This window comes from Anabrus simplex, chromosome 2 (assembly GCF_040414725.1).
Source record: "Anabrus simplex isolate iqAnaSimp1 chromosome 2, ASM4041472v1, whole genome shotgun sequence".
In the NCBI taxonomy this organism is placed as follows: Eukaryota; Metazoa; Arthropoda; class Insecta; order Orthoptera; family Tettigoniidae; genus Anabrus; species Anabrus simplex.
Genome location: NC_090266.1, coordinates 374,001,970 through 374,022,054, shown reverse-complemented (window position 1 = coordinate 374,022,054; position 20,085 = coordinate 374,001,970). Strand labels below are relative to the sequence as shown.

The window sequence follows — 20,085 nt, the reverse complement described above, 5'->3', positions numbered from 1 at the left end:
CAGGCGTCGCTTGTTTTAGGTGTTTTGAATCTCTCGATAGGCCTGCAAAGTTACTTAGCCAAAATATTTTTCATTTAGTACTATTGAAATATACTATATTTTTTCATGTGAGTAATTTTGGTGAAATGACCATTTCACATGTATTGACTCTGTTTCACTTCATTCTTCAAATATGTCTGTAAAGAATTATTTTTCAAAAAAGGTTAGTAGATGAAGATTTTTAAAGCTTTGTCTGAAGTATCAAATGTTGTCTTTTGATATCATTTTGTAAGGAATAATTTGTTCACACCATATTTCATGTGTGTGTGTGTTTTTTTTACTGAGGACAGTAGACCGTCGTGTTTGAAACAGCTGGTGTGAGTAGACTTAGAGCAGAGTTAACTTCCAGTTAAATATACCTTCAAGAATGAAATTAAATTAGTCATACTTAGAGTTAATTCATGAGGTCGTGTCCTATGATTTTGGTATCCAATTCCAATGGTAGGTGTTACATTACTTTCACCTGTGAACGTGTTTTTGAGATTAGGGTAAATTCGTTATTCAAATAAAAACTAAGCTGATTTCTCTCTTTTATTTGCACAAAAATATAACACAAAGTAAGAACTACATTTTTTATTAAACGCTATTACATAATAGGCTACTAGGTTAATTGCTTCATAATACTGTTTAATAAAGGTTTCCAGTGAATGAACTAAGTCTCATTTATCAATCAACCAATCAATCAATCAATCAATCAGTACTGATCTGCATTTAAGGCAGTCGCCCAGGTGGCAGATTCCCTATCTGTTGTTTTCCTAGCCTTGAATGATTTAAAATAGCATGAATATTCTTGCAGTAAAAGGAAATTTCCTTTTGATTGGTAAAATCCTAAAAGTGATACAAAGAACAGTTTGACTTACAGCTTGATTGTCGTCCTTATTCTGTTTTGGCAACCTAGACTTGAAGTTGTTACACGTACGTTAAACACACAACAGGACTTGTGAAACACTTTGCTAATAGTAAGAGAAATAAGGTTTGAGTTTAATTATTTTATAATTTATGTACTTATAATGTTGAACTTCAGTATTTCACAATCAGTCTATAGTAACATAAATTGTAGAACACTTCTGAGTAGATAATGTGCATTACAGTATTCATATTTGCAGTCATTGAAAGAGTTGATTATTGATCTTGTACGTCTTTCAATGCAAACACAAGTAATTACTAGGACTAACGAAACAAAACAAACATGAAGCAATTCAGATCATTTTTACCATTGATGCTTTCATGGCCCGTAACTGTAGACATGCGCGAGGAAACAAAAAATCGCACTGCCCCACCAGCAGGCAAACTTCGCAGACAACAAGTCTTACTACTATCTGCGCACTTTTTAGCGATAGATTTGTGTAAAGGTTTGAGGAGTAAGGAGGGAGCACTTCCGGTTCCGTTAGTACTGCCAACTGAATGGAAATGAAATGTGGAATGAATCGATAATATGATCGATTGATATGAATTTTCTAAATCTTTGTTATTTTAAGCCAACAACTGTGTCACACACACATTATATAAAAAATTTTCGATGCGAATCTTATTCCTAGAGTTAATTCTATAGTTTGGCTTTGCTGTGTGAATAACAACAGTACTAGTACGTAAAGTGTACGCCAGACGTCGCACAGCGATGCATAAGCGATTCATAGTTTGTGTTTCAAAGATTGCCAGTACGAATCTCGAAGATTACCGAGGTCGACCGCTTCAGCACTAGGGTGTAAATCTATCGCTAAAAAGTGCGCAGATAGTATGCAATATTTCGTTCTCATGTTGGCGCATACACTGTCAGTACGTCCTTGTCGGTTGAGCTCACTCGAGGGTTTGACATATATCTGGCAACCTTGCTGGATAGGGTAGGAACAGGTGGCTACGGAACTGTAGCATCGTGAAGCACCATTACTAATTCCAGCACACTGTTCGTAAATTACGTTAACGCTGTTAAACTGAACGATGATGTGACGAGCTTTTCTCCAGCACCTACCCCCACCCCCCATTCAGGGTAATTTTTCCCCTTTCTGGTCATCCGTGCTCTAGGCTTTGGCCTAAATTTATTCGGTGTAATAATAATAATAATAATAAATCCGAACAAGTGAAGTGCAAAAATCAAATTGGAAAGGGCGATAAATCATTCAATCTTCTTGTACTACTACTACTACTACTACTACTACTACTACTACACTTCACTTCATTGCAATTCCCAGTTCCAAGTTTTCTCCCACTTTTTAATGGGGTTTCTAACAGTCTCTCTGCCCCATGGTGTATAACTTCTTAATACAGTCATGTTCATTAAAACCAGAACGCCTTGAAATACTAGAGATAGGAAGTTCATATTCGCAGGACACGTGCATTAGTATGTTCTAAAGAAATTACTAGCATCTGAATCATGTCGGCCCTCAGGTTCAAGGTCCACATCGATATCTCGTCTCACCACCACCGACTGGTAAAATGTGCCTGCGGCTTTCGTTGTCGCTATAAACCTTGACTTGAGCAGACGTGCAGCATGCCTCGCAGACTTGTGCGAGAACAGTACCGTCAAATGAGGGCGCATTATTGGCATGAGATAACGTGATGCATCCATCCGGAAAATACTGCTCGTGTGGGACGAGGTGTGTCGGCAGTGCAACGGGTATGTACAAGATGGTTCACAGAAGGTCGTACAACACGACGAGATGAGTCTGGTCGCACCAACCAGACCACCCCCGGAGAAGATCGACACCTCCTCCGAAAGGCATTGCAGGAGAGATCTGCGTTCTCTTCGGCTCTGGCGCAACAGTGGAACAGCGTAACACATCGTACATTATCAAGAGTGACAGTACGTCACCGTTTATTACGGCCGGGGTTACCGGCGCGTCGTCCACTTCTCCGCCTACCTTTGACTAATAAGCATGAACATGCTAGACTGCAATGGTGTATGGAACGACGTCACTGGGGACAGGAATGACAGCAGATAGTGTTTTCGGACGAATCCAGGTTCTGTTTGTTTGAAAATGATGGCCACATTATGGTTCGCCGCAGACAGGGGGGGGGGGGGGTGGGAGGCATCACATTGACTGCATTTGCACAAGACATACAGCGCCAACTCAAGGTCTTATGGTGTGGGGTGCTATTGGGTACAACCACAAATTACAGCTGGTGCGTGTCCAGGGCACTCTGACCAGTTTGACCTACGTGAATGACATCCTGCGATCCGTAGCAATACCCTTTCTGTACGACACCATATTTCAGCAGGACAATGCGCGACCACATGTTGCTGCACGAACACGTGCCTTCTTGTTGTCATAGGATGTCAGACTGTTGCCCTGGCCCGCCCGATCACCGGACTTGTCGCCAATCGAAAATGTGTGCGATATGGTGAAACGACGGCTGCGGCGCTGTGACCCAGTGCCAACTACCAAAGATGAAGTGTGGAACCAGGTGCATGCAGCATGGATGGCTATACTCCAGGACGCCATTCGCACCTTATACGCGTCGATGCCATCATGCATGGAACAAGTTATCAGTGCCCATGGAGGACCCAGTGCCTACTAGGCAACAGGACACATGCTGAACCTAGGTGACTGAAATGCTAATCATTTCTGCAGGAGATACTAATGAACATATCCTCTGAACATGAACTTCCTATATCTAGCCTTTCATGATGTTCTGTTTTTTATGAATATGAGTGTATTTACTTCAGTAAAAGCTCCTTCCACGTCTGCACTCATTTACCCTCTCCTCCGTACTCTTAATGTTCAGTCCTGTTCTTACATCTTCATTTCGTATTCTGTCCACTCTAGTGTAGAGCACCCATTCTGTTCCGATACACTCAGTCCTATGCAAGCAAAACAGCCGTCGGTCAGTAGGCGTATGGTTTAATTAAGTGTAGTATTGAAGGATCGTTGTACAACAGGCTTAACTATACAACAGTGGTTTGGGCTTGTAGTTAATCTATAACACCGGTAATGGTAATGTTATTGTTTTTCCGTTCCGCTAACTACTGTTGACGGTTCCCGGAAACGTCGAGGTGCCGGAATGTAGTTTCACAGGATTTCTTATACCTGCCAAAAAATCTTCCGACAGAGCAAGTCGAATATAAGAAGAATAAGAGCAAGTCAAGAGGAGAAAGAACATCGTGGCGAAGAAGGAGAATGCTGTCAGAGATAAAAACGATGTAAGTCTGAGCAAAGCATTCAGTTCACACTTTAAGTTTAATGAGAGAAATTTTAAAATTTACGCAGGTTTCTTCCTTACGTATATTTCGTAGTTTAACTTCTTATCTTTACCTGTGAATGGGCTTATCATTGAGAAAGGCAAGTCGACGCTTTTTCCTGAGTCAATGATAGCATCCATATCTTCATCGTCGCGATGAGTTGTAGCGGTGAAAGTGACGGTTTTATTATTATCTGGTGACTTGAACAACAGCTGGTACTGAAATTCCTTTGCCTTCTCCACGGGACCCACATACTGTATAACCCACGATAATTTCGAATTCACTGGGTCCCTTTTCAAAAGACGCCAAAATAGTTCACCATGTGCCTCAATAAAGCGGTAGGAAGCGTATGCTTCTCCTTCTGTTGGTTTACCAAACTGCCGTGATCCTTGTTTGAATAGGAGGTTGCTGTGTTCCTTCTTCATATGCTCAGGTAATAGATGTACGTGTGATTTCCATGCACACCCAGCAGCAAGACAAGAATACATCCGAAAAGCACAGGAGCGTTGATGAGACCGAATAGCATCATTACCAAGCATCACTTGGCAACCTGCATCACGATTCTCACAGGGGAACTTCAGGATGTGTGCAATATCTTCCATAGCACGGTTTCTTATATTTGGCTCATCAAAAGCCTGATTACACGAAGGGCATACCTGCAGATTCTTCCGGCATTCCGCGCAGATGTTGTGCCCATTCCTACACATAATGATTGGAGGTGTCAGAAAGTGTGTGCATACTAGACATTCTAGCAACCTCAACACTTGTTCATTGAAGATAGCTTCAGCGGCAGCCATCGCTGGATCTGAAACACATTAATATTGAAGAGAAATTAACAAGAATGGATTTCCCGACAGATTTTTACATTCCCCTAACCAGTCTTACGTTATACGTTTCTCCTTTTTTATAGCCATCGGAGGAATGCGTACTTCGCGAGCGGTTTGACGCTGGGCGGTAATATGTAGACTGTGTGAATTAGAGGAACTCTGCCTACTTTCATTGTAAATACGTGCGCCTCTAGTGCAGTGCAGGTAATTATTATGTACCTACAGCTAAAAAACATCTCTTGCGCGGTTAGCTTGAATTCGGGAGATTGTTGGGTTCGAACCCCGCTGTCGGTAGGCCTGAAGATGGTTTTCCATGGTTTCCCATTTTCACACCAGCCTGTACCTTAATGAAGGCCATGGTCGCTTCCTTCCCACTCCTAGCTCTTTCTTATCCCATCGTCGTCATAAGACCTATCTGTGACGGTGCGACGTAAAACAAATTAAAAACATCTCTTCCTGTCAGGAGATAAAATACAAAAACTTTGAAAGTGCATTGTAAGTACTGTATTTAATTTGCAGTAGGATGTGAATTTATTTTTATAAATTCTGTGCAATTAGAAATGAAAGTATTGAATTTGAGGCAAGTCGTCGTTGTGCCTGCGAAAATCGCTATATCACGTTACTGTCGAGGAAATACTGACTCACAGCACATTGCCGAACCTTTCCAGGCCAATGTTCCAAGCCGAAATATATCAGGTAGCGGTTTTCGCGGGCGCAACGACGAAGTGGCATTCCTAAATGGCTTACCGGTACTTCTTTTCTAAAATGTCGACAAAATATGTTCCTGTTATTCACGAATCGGTTGGATTCTGCGCTCAGCCTATTTTGAGGATGATTATGATTAGAGCCCGGAAATTAGGCAAAATGCTTTTTTTTTATCTGACTGGATATATTCAAGAGTCAGATAGAGATAAATATGTTTTCGTGCATTTAGGAAGTGTAGAGACAATTTTCATTTTGCCTTTTTTGCCTATTTTGCCTATTTTGGCTTCCATTGCCTATTTTAAGATTTAAAGCCTTTTTTGCCTCTTTTCATCGTTATGCATTTTTTTCTGCGATTTACAGATTTTGAAAAGCACATAATGAATTTCCGTACATCGAAGATAAAAAAGGTTGCACAAATTAAATTACATATTGCCGTCACAAATATCTATTTAGAATATTGTTCCCTGTAAATCGTTTATTTGTTTTTCAGGCATTTCACCTCTGTAAATAGCAGAACTTTCATTAGTGAAAGGAATGCACAAGCATAATGAATACCAGGAAAGAGAGAGGATGAGGGAAGTACGTCTCTTCTCCTTCTTCACACTCCTTTTGCTGTGACAGTGCGTAACTACCTGGTATTCCCGATTTCAAAATGATAAGATAATGCAGAGGAAGGGAGGAAATCACTTCTAACAGGTCGAACATAAAAGAAGCTGTTAGTCTACTGTTGAACTTGTTAAAGGCAACTCGGGTGTCCGCGCTGACTTATTTATCATGCCGAAATTTTCATCGTTGCATGGTAAATTACATGGCTATGTTCGCGAATTCGGTTCGGATATACTTTCTACTGATGGAGCTATACTATTTTGCAAAATCTGTGAAAAATCTATTAATCACGAAAAAAAGTACTTCATAACTCAACATTTCGCAACAACGAAACATATGTCTAGGTTAAATATTCTTGGCCCTAAGATCAACAGCAGTTACAACAACCAGCAGACATTCTCAGTTTTCCCTGGATCTATGTTGAGCTTTCTATGGACTCCGGAATTCCGTTCTGGAAACTGGAAAATCAATCCTTCAGGACGTTTCTGCAGAAGTACACTAAAGAAGAAGTTCCGTCAGAATCCACATTAAGAAAAACGTATTTGAATATCTCCTTTGAAGAGACCCTGCAGAGGATTCGAAGCAGAGTTGCAGAAAAGATGTGGATCTCCATTGATGAAACGACGGATGCAATGGGACGTTACATGGCCAACGTCATAATTGGAACTATGGAAGAAAAGCAAACTGACCTATCATCAGTATTTCTTTTGACGACAGAAGAGATGGAGAGAGCAAATGGTTCCACAGTGGCACATTTGTTCACAAATTCATTAATGTTACTCTGGCCGGATGTAATACGGCATGATGATGTCCTACTTTTTGTCACAGATGCGGCACCTTACATGAAAAAAGCAGCTACAGCCTTCAAAGTTCTCTTTCCTAAAATGCTCCACCTCACATGACTAGCATGACTGCACAGAATTATTGAAGAGATAAGAAGTTTGTATCCTCACGTGAATAAGTTAGTTTCGAGTACCAAGAAAATCTTCCTATAATCACCCTCCCGAATCCGGGTTTTCAAGGACGTGGCACCAGGGCTCCCTTTACCTCCACAGCCAGTTCTCACCAGATGGGGAACCTGGATCTCAGCAGTCATATATTACAGCAACAATTTGGACAAGGTACGTGAGGTGCTTCATGCCGTCAGTAGACAAAGTTGCTTCAGTTCGCGAGGTGAAAAAGTTTGTTGGACCATGAAGAGCTCAGCAATGATCTGGCATTTATAACAGCACATTATCGTGATACCGGAAGCAATCTTGAAGTTGGTGAAAAGAGATGATTCGCTGGTATCTTCTATGGTGATCTTCGAAGATGCAATAAATCAACTGCTACAATCACCAGGAGAAAAAAGGAACCAGTGTTAGTGAAAAAGACGTGTTCTGAGCGGTAATGTGGACATTGAAAAAATGAAGAACATTCATGATGTTCTGAAAGGAGAAAATTCTGTTTTAACTGGCATGTGTCCTTCCGAGCTTGTTTAAAATTTGCGCTAAGCACTTCAGTGGAAGCCAACGGCCGTAGCCGTTTTGAAACACCGGATCCCGTGAGATCTCCGAAGTTAAGCAACATTGGGCGTGGTCAGGAGATGGATGGGTTGCCACGCGCTGTTGGTGAGGGGTAAGGGAATGGAGGAGCGGAAAGGAACTGGCCACCCTACCGCACGTAAACTCCGGCTCAGGAACACGTCTGCGGAGGTTCGGACCTACCTTCGGGCAGAATAACCCTTACCTTACTTCAGTGGAAGTAGAACGTTCCTTTTCCATGATGAAAAACATTCTTTCTGACAAGCGTCTGTCTATGACAGTTGATACTTTGAAAAAGCACATTGTTGTTGCTTGTAACCAAGGAAAGTAAGAGTAAGTACGCTAATTATGTGATCTGTTGATAATAAAGAAATGAATGAGTATTTAAAATACATATTTTTATTAATAATGAGTGAGATTCCTCTTTGCTTTCACTCCTAATAAATGCCTATTTTAATTACAGTACTGCCTATTTTCAGTATTTCAAGTGCCTTTTGCCTGCCTATTTTAGCCAAAAATAAATGCCTAACTTCCGGGCTCTAATTACGATAAATGCACGCTATTCATAAAATGATATTATGAAACACACACATCACTAAATGCTCTCAGTATTGTTAACACACACTTTACATGCTTAAAAACAAAATACTCACAAGCTCAAGTTTTGTTGAGTGTCGACAACTTTCTCCGCTTATTTTCTTTTTATCTTCGCTGCTGGCATATAGTTTAACATGAAGTTAGTATTATAAAATTTGTGAAATTAGAAATTTAAGAAAATGAAATGGCTTTTAGTGCCGGGAGTGTCCGAGGGCAAGTTCGGCTCGCCAGGTGCAGGTCTTTCGATTTGACGCCCGTAGGCGACCTGCATGTCGTGCTGATGGTGAAATGATGATGAAGACGACACATACACCCAGTCCCCGTGCCAGCGAAATTAACCAATTATGGTTAAAATTCCCGACCCTGCCGGGAATCGAACCCGGGACCCCTGTGACCAAAGGCCAGCACGCTAACCATTTAGCCATGGAGCCGGACAAATTAGAAACGAAAGAGTGTTGTAGAGACACTTGGTTCCTAGAATTCATAAAATGCATACTCGTACATTCTGTAATGATGTTCTACCTTATCTGATCAATAGGAAACTCTGTGATTTTCTGTCAAGAGTCTGAAGGAGCGGCAGTCCATTCTTATTGAACAACCGTAGTCAGAGCAATTCGTGATGCGCGTCGCTAGTGTCTGGAGCGTACTCAGTATTTTTTTCACTCCAGATGTGTTCTATAGGATTCAGATCAGGGCTCTGGGCTGACCATTTCACTTCCTGTACCATGCCGTCCACAATCCATCCCCGCACTGACTTCATTTTGTGCCAGTGAAGTGTCATGCTGATTCAGTGATCGTCACACTGCTGTTCTGGTTCTTTTAATGTAAATAGTGTACGGCTCCATGGCTAAATTGTTAGCGTGCTGGCCTTTGATCACATGGGTCCCGGGTTCGATTCCCGGCAGGGTCGGAGTTTTAACCTTAATTGGTTAATTTTGCTGACACAGGGGCTGGGTATTTGTGTTGTCTTCATCATCATTTCATCCTAGGGAGCGGTGATAAGGGAACAGGGAACTGGAAATCAAGTAGGGATGACATAAAATTGTTAGTGTTGAACTGTAGAAGTATTGTAAGGAAAGGAATAGAATTAAGTAATTTAATAGATATATATTTACCAGATATTGTAATAGGAGTTGAATCATGGCTGAGAAATGATATAATGGATGCAGAAATTTTCTCCCGGCATTGGAGTGTGTATCGTAGAGATAGGATAGGAAGGGTGGAAGGGGGAGTGTTCTTTCTGGTGAAAGAAGAATTTTTAAGCTACGAAAAAGTTAAAGATGAGACACATGAAATTCTAGGTGTAAGGCTCATTTCTAAAGATAATAGGCAACTTGATATATTTGGAGTGTACAGATCGGGAAAGGGTAGCACTGACGCGGATTCGGAATTATTTGATAGGATAGTCAGCTATGTGGGAAACGACATGGGAAGAAATGTGATTGTAGCGGGAGATCTGAATTTGCCAGATGTCAATTGGGAAGGAAATGCGAACGACAGGAAGCATGACCAACAAATGGCAAATAAGTTAATATGGAAAGGACAGCTAATTCAGAAAGTGATGGAACCAACCAGAGGGAAAAATATCCTGGATGTCGTGCTGATAAAACCAGATGATCTCTATAGGGAAACTGAAGTAATAGATGGTATTAGTGATCATGAAGCTGTTTTTGTGGTAGTTAAAAATAAATGCAATAGAAAGGAAGGTCTTAAAAGTAGGACTGTTAGGCAGTACCATATGGCTGATAAAGCGGGCATGAGGCAGTTTCTAAAAAGTAACTATGATCGGTGGAAAACGGTAAATAAAAATGTAAACAGACTCTGGGATGGGTTTAAAGAAATTGTTGAGGAATGCGAAAACAGGTTTGTACCATTAAGGGTGGTAAGGAATGGTTAAGACCCACCTTATTATAATAGAGAAATAAAGAGACTAAGAAGGAGCTGCAGACTGGAAAGAAATAGAGTTAGAAACGGCTGTGGAAGTAAGGAGAAATTGAAGGAACTTCCTAGAAAATTGAATCTAGCAAAGAAGGCAGCTAAGGATAACATGATGGCAAGCATAATTGGCAGTCATACGAATTTTAGTGAAAAATGGAAGGGTATGTATAGGTATTTTAAGGCAGAAACAGGTTCCAAGAAGGACATTCCAGGAATAATTAATGAACAAGGGGAGTGTGTATGTGAGGATCTTCAAAAGGCAGAAGTATTCAGTCAGCAGTATGTAAAGATTGTTGGTTACAAGGAAAATGTCGAGATAGAGGAGGAGACTAAGGCCAAAGAAGTATTAAAATTTACATATGATAACAATGACATTTACAATAAGATACAAAAGTTGAAAACTAGAAAAGCGGCTGGAATTGATAAGGTTTCGGGGGATATACTAAAGACAATGGGTTGGGATATAGTACCATATCTGAAGTACTTATTTGATTATTGTTTGGTCGGAGAAGCTATACCAGATGAATGGAGAGTTGCTATAGTAGCCCCTGTGTATAAAGGAAAGGGTGATAGACATAAAAGCTGAAAATTATAGGCCAGTAAGTTCGACATGCATTGTATGTAAGCTTTGGGAAGGCACTCTTTCCGATTATATTAGACATGTTTGTGAAATTAATAACTGGTTCGATAGAAGGCAATTCGGTTTTAGGAAAGGTTATTCCACTGAAGCTCAACTTGTAGGATTCCAGCAAGATATAGCAGATATCTTGGATTCTGGAGGTCAAATGGACTGTATCGCGATTGACCTGTCTAAAGCATTTGATAGGGTGGATCTGGGAGACTACTGGCAAAAATGAGTGCAATTGGAATAGACAAAAGAGTGACTGAATAGGTTGCTATATTTCTAGAAAATAGATCTCAGAGAATTAGAGTAGGTGAAGCTTTATCTGACCCTGTAATAATTAGGAGGGGAATTCCTCAAGGCAGTATTATCGGACCTTTATGTTTTCTTATATATATAAATGATATGAGTAAAGGAGTGGAATCGGAGGTAAGGCTTTTTGCGGATGATGTTATTCTCTATAGAGTGATAAATAAGTTACAAGATTGTGAGCAACTGCAACATGACCTCGAAAATGTTGTGAGATGGACAGCAGGCAATGGTATGTTGATAAACGGGGTTAAAAGTCAGGTTGTGAGTTTCACAAATAGGAAAAGTCCTCTCAGTTTTAATTACTGTGTTGATGGGGTGAAAGTTCCCTTTGGGGATCATTGTAAGTATCTAGGTGTTAATATAAGGAAAGATCTTCATTGGGGTAATCACATAAATGGGATTGTAAATAAAGGGTACAGATCTCTGCACATGGTTATGAGGGTGTTTAGGGGTTGTAGTAAGGATGTAATCACTTTGGGAGTGGGGACCCCATCGTAAAAATAGCCCATATATATAATTCATTCATTACACCCCTGACCCATTCAATGACTGGAAAACAGGTTGTAGGTTTTCATTTTCAGTAAGGATGTAAAGGAGATTGCATATAAGTCTCTGGTAAGACCCCAACTAGAGTATGGTTCCAGTGTATGGGACCCTCACCAGGATTACCTGATTCAAGAACTGGAAAAAATCCAAAGAAAAGCAGCTCGATTTGTTCTGGGTGATTTCCGACAAAAGAGTAGCGTTACAAAAATGTTGCAAAGTTTGGGTTGGGAAGAATTGAGAGAAAGAAGAAGAGCTGCTCGACTAAGTGGTATGTTCCGAGCTGTCAGCGGAGAGATGGCGTGGAATGACATTAGTAGACGAATAAGTTTGAATGGCGTTTATAAAAGTAGGAAAGATCACAATATGAAGATAAAGTTGGAATTCAAGAGGACAAACTGGGGCAAATATTCATTTATAGGCAGGGGAGTTAGGGATTGGAATAACTTACCGAGGGAGATGTTCAATAAATTTCCAATTTCTTTGAAATCATTTAGGAAAAGGCTAGGAAAACAACAGATAGGGAATCTGCCACCTGGGCGACTGCCCTAAATGCAGATCAGTATTGATTGATTGATTGATTGATTGATTGATTGATTGATTGATTGATTGATTGATTGATTGATTGAAACTCATCACGACGCGCGGGTCGTCTACATGCGTCAAATCAAAAGACCTGCATCTGGTGAGCCGAACATGTCCTCGGACACTCCCGGCACTAAAAGCCATACGCCATTTCATTTTTGTCATTTTTACTGTAAATAGTTCACAACACATCAAAATGTCCGTGTACTTAATCACATTTCGATCCGTGGAGAGGAAGAAATCCATTGCCTGAGAAGCACCCTCACACTGCCTCTTGTCCTCACACCAGATCTCTGGCTGGCTGGTATTTACCTGGAACGGACTTAATCTTTCACTTGGCTTCGTACGCACCAGTCACTTCACTCAACTGCTCCATGCCGACAGGTTCGAACACACGTCTGTTAACTATCACAACGCACGACTGCTGTGCACTTGGCTCGACTTCAGATAAGGCCGATAACTCGCACAATCAGCTGACGTGACTACTCCACACACTGACTTACTCAACACGTATCACTCGAGAGACAACACCACAACACTAAAACCAACACTCGACCAAATCTAATGTCTGCTGTCTCGTATATACGTGGTGATCAGTGGCGTAGTGCTGGTTCCTACGCTCCCCACCCTCGCGAAAAAACATACGGGAACCCCCTAGACTCCGATGTAGCTTATGCAAAATAGAACTGCTACCAGCCAGAAACACATCAATTCACGAAATCATTAATAACAGAAGGCATGCACTCCAAATACATGAAAGTAAATGATAATGATTTTAATAGCATTACTACCTTCATTCATAACAACAACAATAATAATAATAATAATAATAATAATAATAATAATGAAATGAAATGAAAACCTACAACCTGTTTTCCAGTCAATGACGGGGTCGAGTATGGAATGAATGAAGCCCCAAACTTGCGGCGAGGATAGGAATTGTGCCGGCTGGGGAAGCCTGTACCACTCCTCTGGGCAATGATTAATGTCTGACAGGTGAAATGAAATAGTAAAAATGAAATGTCGTATGGCTTTTAGTGCCGGGATATCCCAGAACGGGTTCGGCTCGCCAGGTGCAGGTCTGTCTATTTGACTCCCGTAGGCGACCTGCGCGTCGTGATGAGGATGAAATGATGATGAAGACAACACATACACCCAGCCCCGTGCCATTGGAATTGACCAATTAAGGTTAAAATCCCCGACCCGGCTGGGAATCGAACCCGGGACCCTCTGAACCGAAGGCCAGTACGCTGACCGTTCAGCCAACGAGTCGGACAATGAAATGGTAGTGGAGAGTGTTGCTGGAATGAAAGATGACAGGGAAAACCGGAGTACCCGGAGAAAAACCTGCCCCACCTCCGCTTTGTCCAGCACAAATCACACATGGAGTGACCGGCATTTGAACCGCGGACGCAGTGCCGTCTGAGCCACGGAGGCTTAAATAATAATAATAATAATAATAATAATAATAATAATAATAATAATAATAATAATAATAATAATAATAATAATAATAATAATTGTTACGAGGTATTTGTGGATTTGCAGAGGTGAAAAGAAGGTGCGGGCTTGAATGGGTCTAACTACGAAATTAAAGTTACTTAAAAACTTTCATTAAGGTTATATTTTTGAACTTAACAATTAATAACCAACAGAGTAACAACAACTGAGTAACAGGTACCAAGTAGCAGGAAAACAAGTTAAGAGATTACATTTGCTGGGCTTCAAGCCCTGGGTGAATAATTCATGAGCTCCAAGCTCCACTTTACCAATCTGACCTGTTATAATGAAGAGGGGAATTCTTCAAGGCAGTATTATCGGACCTTTATGTTTTCTTATATATATAAATGATATGAGTAAAGGAGTATAATCGGAGGTAAGGCTTTTTGCGGATGATGTTATTCTCTATAGAGTGATAAATAAGTTACAAGATTGTGAGCAACTGCAACGTGACCTCGAATATTTTGTGAGATGGACAGCAGGCAATGGTATGTTGATAAACGGGGTTAAAAGTCAGGTTGTGAGTTTCACAAGTAGGAAAAGTCCTCTCAGTTTTAATTACTGCGTTGATGGGGTGAAAGTTCCTTTTGGGGATCATTGTAGGTATCTAGGTGTTAATATAAGGAAAGATCTTCACTGGGGTAATCACATAAATGGGATTGTAAATAAAGGGTACAGATCTCTGCACATGGTTATGAGGGTGTTTAGGGGTTGTAGTAAGGATGTAAAGGAGAGGGCATATAAGTCTCAGGTAATACCCCAACTAGAGTATGGTTCCAGTGTATGGGACCCTCACCAGGATTACCTGATTCAAGAACTGGAAAAAATCCAAAGAAAAGCAGCTCGATTTGTTCTGGGCGATTTCCGACAAAAGAGTAGCGTTACAAAAATGTTGCAATGTTTGGGTTGGGAAGAATTGAGAGAAAGAAGAAGAGCTGCTCGACTAAGTGGTATGTTCCGGGCTGTCAGCGGAGAGATGGCGTGGAATGAGATTAGTAGACGAATAAGTTTGAATGGCGTTTATAAAAGTAGGAAAGATCACAATATGAAGATAAAGTTGAAATTCAAGAGGACAAACTGGGGCAAATATTCATTTATAGGAAGGGGAGTTAGGGATTGGAATAACTTACCAAGAGAGATGTTCAATAAATTTCCAATTTCTTTGAAATAATTTAGGAAAAGGCTAGGAAAACAACAAATAGGGAATCTGCCACCTGGGCGACTGCCCTAAATGCAGATCAGTATTGATTGATAATAAATATGCAACCAGACTACCTGGGGCAGAATTCCCCTGAAATCAAAGAGCACTTGCTCTCACCTAACACATTCCGGCCTTCTAGAGGCACTCAAAACCCAATTCGAAACGAACGAACCGGCTGTCAGTTACTCACACCTATTTAAGGCATCCTCGACTTTTACAATCACTTGCCTGCAGGCACAACTTACAAATTTACGCAGGGGTATCATGTACCCAACCTACCGGGCCTACTCAGAAAAGGAACAAGTTAATTACATGGCCCAAAATACCAAATTGACTGGAGGCGTAGCTTGCACTCCTAATACACTTTTAAAACCTACTCGGCACTAGGCCGCTTACACACGGGCTAATCCCATACTAGGCAGGTGACTCGTATAAGAAAACTTTATTACATTAAGAAAAGAAGAAAATCGGTTATGAAAACGTAGTCACCTCAAAACAATATGAGTGGGAGCTCGAGAGGGTTAGGCACTCTCTATACCAATTTGTAGTTAAAGAGACGGAATTTTTACCAAATGTCTTTACACTTTAAATGTAGGTTACATGAGAAAGGTTTCGAACTTGCCCCGTGGGTTAAACTGCTGAGCTAGCAAGAAATAAAGTTATTAAACGGCCATTACATTGTTGATGGACTGCTGCCCGAAGAAAGAGGCGCTTCCCGCCCCCTGCTACATATTCACACACTAAGCAAGATGTCGATGGAGTGGCACCGAGCCATGAACCTCAACAGTTTTATACCCACAAGGAAGCTTCGAGACTTTTCATAAAATCGCCACACCCCCTCCACTTTATTGGCTAACACCAAAAGTTACACACAACATGAACAAGAAACCTGGGATTGGATGAAAATTAATTTAGAAAATTCGGGATTGGCTGGATTTGAAACTGGCGGAAACAGAGATCAATATTACCAACCCAAAAAATGAAAGAAAGAAATTTAACAAAGAACAAACTTATGGATACAAATTTTCTTCAAAAACAGTCCCTTCACTTCGCACCAGAGTGCACAATCGTAGTCTTTTCTCTGTAGAGACATCTAGAAGAGAATGTCAACACTTCTTGATACAGAGCAAAACAAACACAAATCGAAATAGACACAGTTCAGAACACTTCAAAATTACAAAATTTACAGTGGTGACTTCTTCTGGGCAACTGTAGAGTTGCTTCAGTTATTAAAGTTCAGGGTTTCTCCGGTAGGGGATTACTAGTAGGCGCACAATTTAAATTTGCGGGGTCGGGGTGTACGAACCGGTACAATAATAATAATAATAATAATAATAATAATAATAATAATAATAATAATAATAATAATAATAATAATAATAATAATAATAATTGTACCGCAAGGGTACACCCGCCCCGTTCATTCAAATGAAGCACCTTGAAGAACGCCATCTTCAATATAAACTTGCAACAACTTGTGCCAAAAGTTTGGACTTTTCCCTACAGATGTCTCTACAAAAAACTGATGTTATGCCCTCTAGTGTGAAGAGGAAGAACGATTAAGACTACAAAGTAATTTGTTATTTTAAGGTTTCCTAAACTGAGTAGATTTGTCTTTGTTTTTTGTGTATCACAGTTTTCAACACTTCGATCTCTTTCCGCCAACTTCAAAATTAACCATTAGGAAATTTTGTATGTGTATTTTTCAACCAATCATCGTTTTCTTGTACATATTTAGTTATCCAATAAAAATTGGGGGTGTGTCGGGCCTTAGCCCATATCTTTCTAGAACCTTCCTCCCGGGTATAAAAGCTGGCAATTTTTCGAGCTACCTTGTCTTCTTGATCGTCCTGTTTCTAAGTGTGTGCTAGTAGTTAAGGCGGGGACGTCTCGCCCTTCATCGAGCAGTTCACCGAATTAAGGTAATGGCAGCCATTTAATAACTAGGTAATAGCCTCTGAAAACTGAAAGCTAGCTCGAGGGGAAGGTTTTCTATCTTTAATAATGTAACATTAAACTTCCAATCTTCTAAAATGTAAATTTCTACTGTAAATTTCAAACAGGCCTAAAAGCACTTAGCTTAAATTCGGGAATAGAGAGTATGACACACTCTCGAGTTCCCTATCAACATGACTTCGAGGTGATTATGATTTTGTAACCGTTTTCAGCCTGTAACTTAAATTTTCTCCTTCTAGTCACCTCAGTAGTATAGGATTAGCCTCTGTAATGTCGGATTTAAATTTCGAATTGTAAGTTTCAAAGAGTGCAAAAGTCCGCCTCCGCATCATTTTGATTTTTGGGCCAGTAAATTTAACCTGCTTTTCCTTCCCACCAGGGCCCGGTAGAATGAGTAAAATTCTTTATGTTAAGTAGTTAGACTGATGAGTGTTGAAGACAGTCAATCCTGTTTGAATTGTAAAATGTAGGTTGTGCCTCGAGAGGCCTGGAAAGTGTAAATTTTGTAAGCAAAGATGCTCTGGTTGTTGAAGGTTGCCTTGAGAAGGCAGTAAGGGTATAAATTTCGGAGCGTAGTCTCCTAGATTAATTCATAGAGCATTTTTTTTTTTTTTTTGCTACGGGCTTTACGTCGCACCGACACAGATAGATCTTATGGCGACGATGGGATAGGAAAGGCCTAGGAGTTGGAAGGAAGCGGCCGTGGCCTTAATTAAGGTACAGCCCCATCATTTGCCTGGTGTGAAAATGGGAAACCACGGAAAACCATTTTCAGGGCTGCCGATAGTGGGATTCGAACCTACTATCTCCCGGATGCAAGCTCACAGCCGCGCGCCTCTACGCGCACGGCCAACTCGCCCGGTATCATAGAGCATTGACGCTCTTTCTATTTTGTAGAGGTATTAGTAGACTATACTCTGTAAAGGAAATCGGAAGACCTGTCTCCTTGACTACTGAGTGTATGGAGCCATAGTGCTCAAGTAACGTTTATAAGAATGGGAGCGTTAAGCTCGTATTGTTAATTGGCAATTTGTCGATGTTTCTGATATTGTACCTGAAATCTTGTTCCGTCGTTGAGCGACTTGTTTTGCTAATATTTTGCCTTTGAAGAAAAAGAGAGGAGAAAAGAAATATAACTTTAATTTTAAAGCTTTTCATTAATCTTTTGATTGTAGTAGATAGACCCATTCATGCCCGCACCTTCTTTCACCTCTGTGATCCACAAAAACACGGAGCGTGTTTGAATGGGTCGAGATAAAGCCCCTTTTGACGGTTAAACATAGAAATCTACATCGAACTCAAAAAAGTTTCTCGGTTGCTGGAAAGTTTCAAAATTGTTAAATTTTTCTGTCAACATGTCTGATCCTCGTGAGGTCCTTGCCCCGGGTACTTGCGCAAGGAGGAATTGATTTATGAGCTTCTAATTAGGAACGTGCAATCTGGAGGCACGGTTGTGGCAGATATTGCCAAACTTAAGGGGACCCGGAAGGGTCTATATCTATAATGTTAAATTTACTGTTTTTAGGTAAATTTATCTCAGAAACTGTTCATACTAAAAGCTTCATTTTTTCTCATACTTTCTTTATACCTTCTTGCGTGTTTTAACAGAGGGGTTTATTCATTAGAGATATTCGTCCATTTTCTAAATTTTTCTATTCAGTGCAACATTTTTTTGGAAAAAATCGCTCACGTTTTAGCCCCTTGTTTCTGTACTAAACACTTCTCTCCAAAATCGTTGTGTTAAAGTGTTTATATTATGACATTATGTAATATATGAAAGTTTCAAGATTGTATACTAAATAGTTTTTGAGAAAATGTTCCTTTTGTTCAGAAAAAAGTGAACTTGCAGAAACAAGCCTTCAGAGTTTTTCAAAGTAATCCTGCCCCTTATGATGGATTATCTGGGTTGTCTTGCATGTCATCCTCTAGTCTTTTTCTCACAGCTCTCTTAGTTTGTCTTGACAGTTTTTTACAGTCCTTTTCTGCACCTTCAGCCTTCCTTTTTCGTTCACAATCGATTTTCTTCATACTTGTTATCATGTGATACCCTGGAGAGATTCCCAATTTTTCTAAGGTTTTACACTTTATGATGTTACCTTCATTATATGTAGCCACAGCATCGTAGACTCCAAAATGCAAGGTATTGACCTCTACAAAAACTCTCTTGGGAATTCGGGTCCAAATCAAATTATTAACACTCTCGTTGGGGTTCTGGGCTCGTCCATGAAGCTACTTTTCAAGAAGTTGTGGCTTTGCTAGATCTCTAAACACTGGTCTTATTGCTTCCATTACACTTATCTCTGAATAGGGTAGCAAATGTCACAAATACCCATTATGTTATATCTACATACACATATACCACCACTGGGCGGGAATATGAGGAGGGAGCCAAGGAAACGTGTATTGTTGTTGTCAACAACGAGATCTCCCGATAGATAAAGTTACCGCACCCATGCAGTGTTGTCTTGGAAACGCAATACAAAGCACTTTTATTTAAGATATGACCATGAATGATAGCTCTAATGAAAGAAGAAAGTCTCTAGATTTTTATGGAATGAAAATGTAAAAATTACATTATTTTTTGTCGAATTTCACCCTACCGGGTCCTCTTAAGGAATCTTTAGAACTTCCTATTTGTATCCCGGTATTTGGGGAGAAAGAAATTGATGAGGCTCTGTCCATAATCATGGATAATACCACCGAGCTTGCTTCTGTAGTTAGTTTTTTTGAAGTAAGTGACCCTTCGGCTAACCAACTTAAGAGAGTTCAGGCTAGGCTATTTCATTTTTATAATAGGGCTAGGGGCGTATTGTCTCTAAAATTGAAGGATGATCATTCTAAGGAAGCAAGTAATCTATTAGAACATCTCTCTGACATGTCGAATAGTGTTAGTCAATTGTTGTGCGGGGCCGCTACTCCTAAAAGCGACCAGGTTCCTATGGTAAACTTGTCTA

The 20,085-nt window shown here is 40.4% G+C and overlaps 1 protein-coding gene across 1 annotated transcript in view; it reads right to left on the bottom strand.

The window, feature by feature from the left end:
• Positions 1 to 3,026: 3,026 nt before the first annotated feature.
• LOC137498351 (E3 ubiquitin-protein ligase SIAH1A-like) overlaps positions 3,027 to 20,085 on the bottom strand; it is a 29,216-nt gene continuing 12,157 nt past the window's right edge. The window contains exon 2 of the mRNA XM_068225793.1: positions 3,027 to 5,021. Coding sequence (XP_068081894.1) covers positions 4,237 to 5,013 — 777 coding nt within the window. The 5' untranslated portion in view covers positions 5,014 to 5,021 and the 3' untranslated portion in view covers positions 3,027 to 4,236. The remainder of the gene's footprint in view (positions 5,022 to 20,085) is intronic.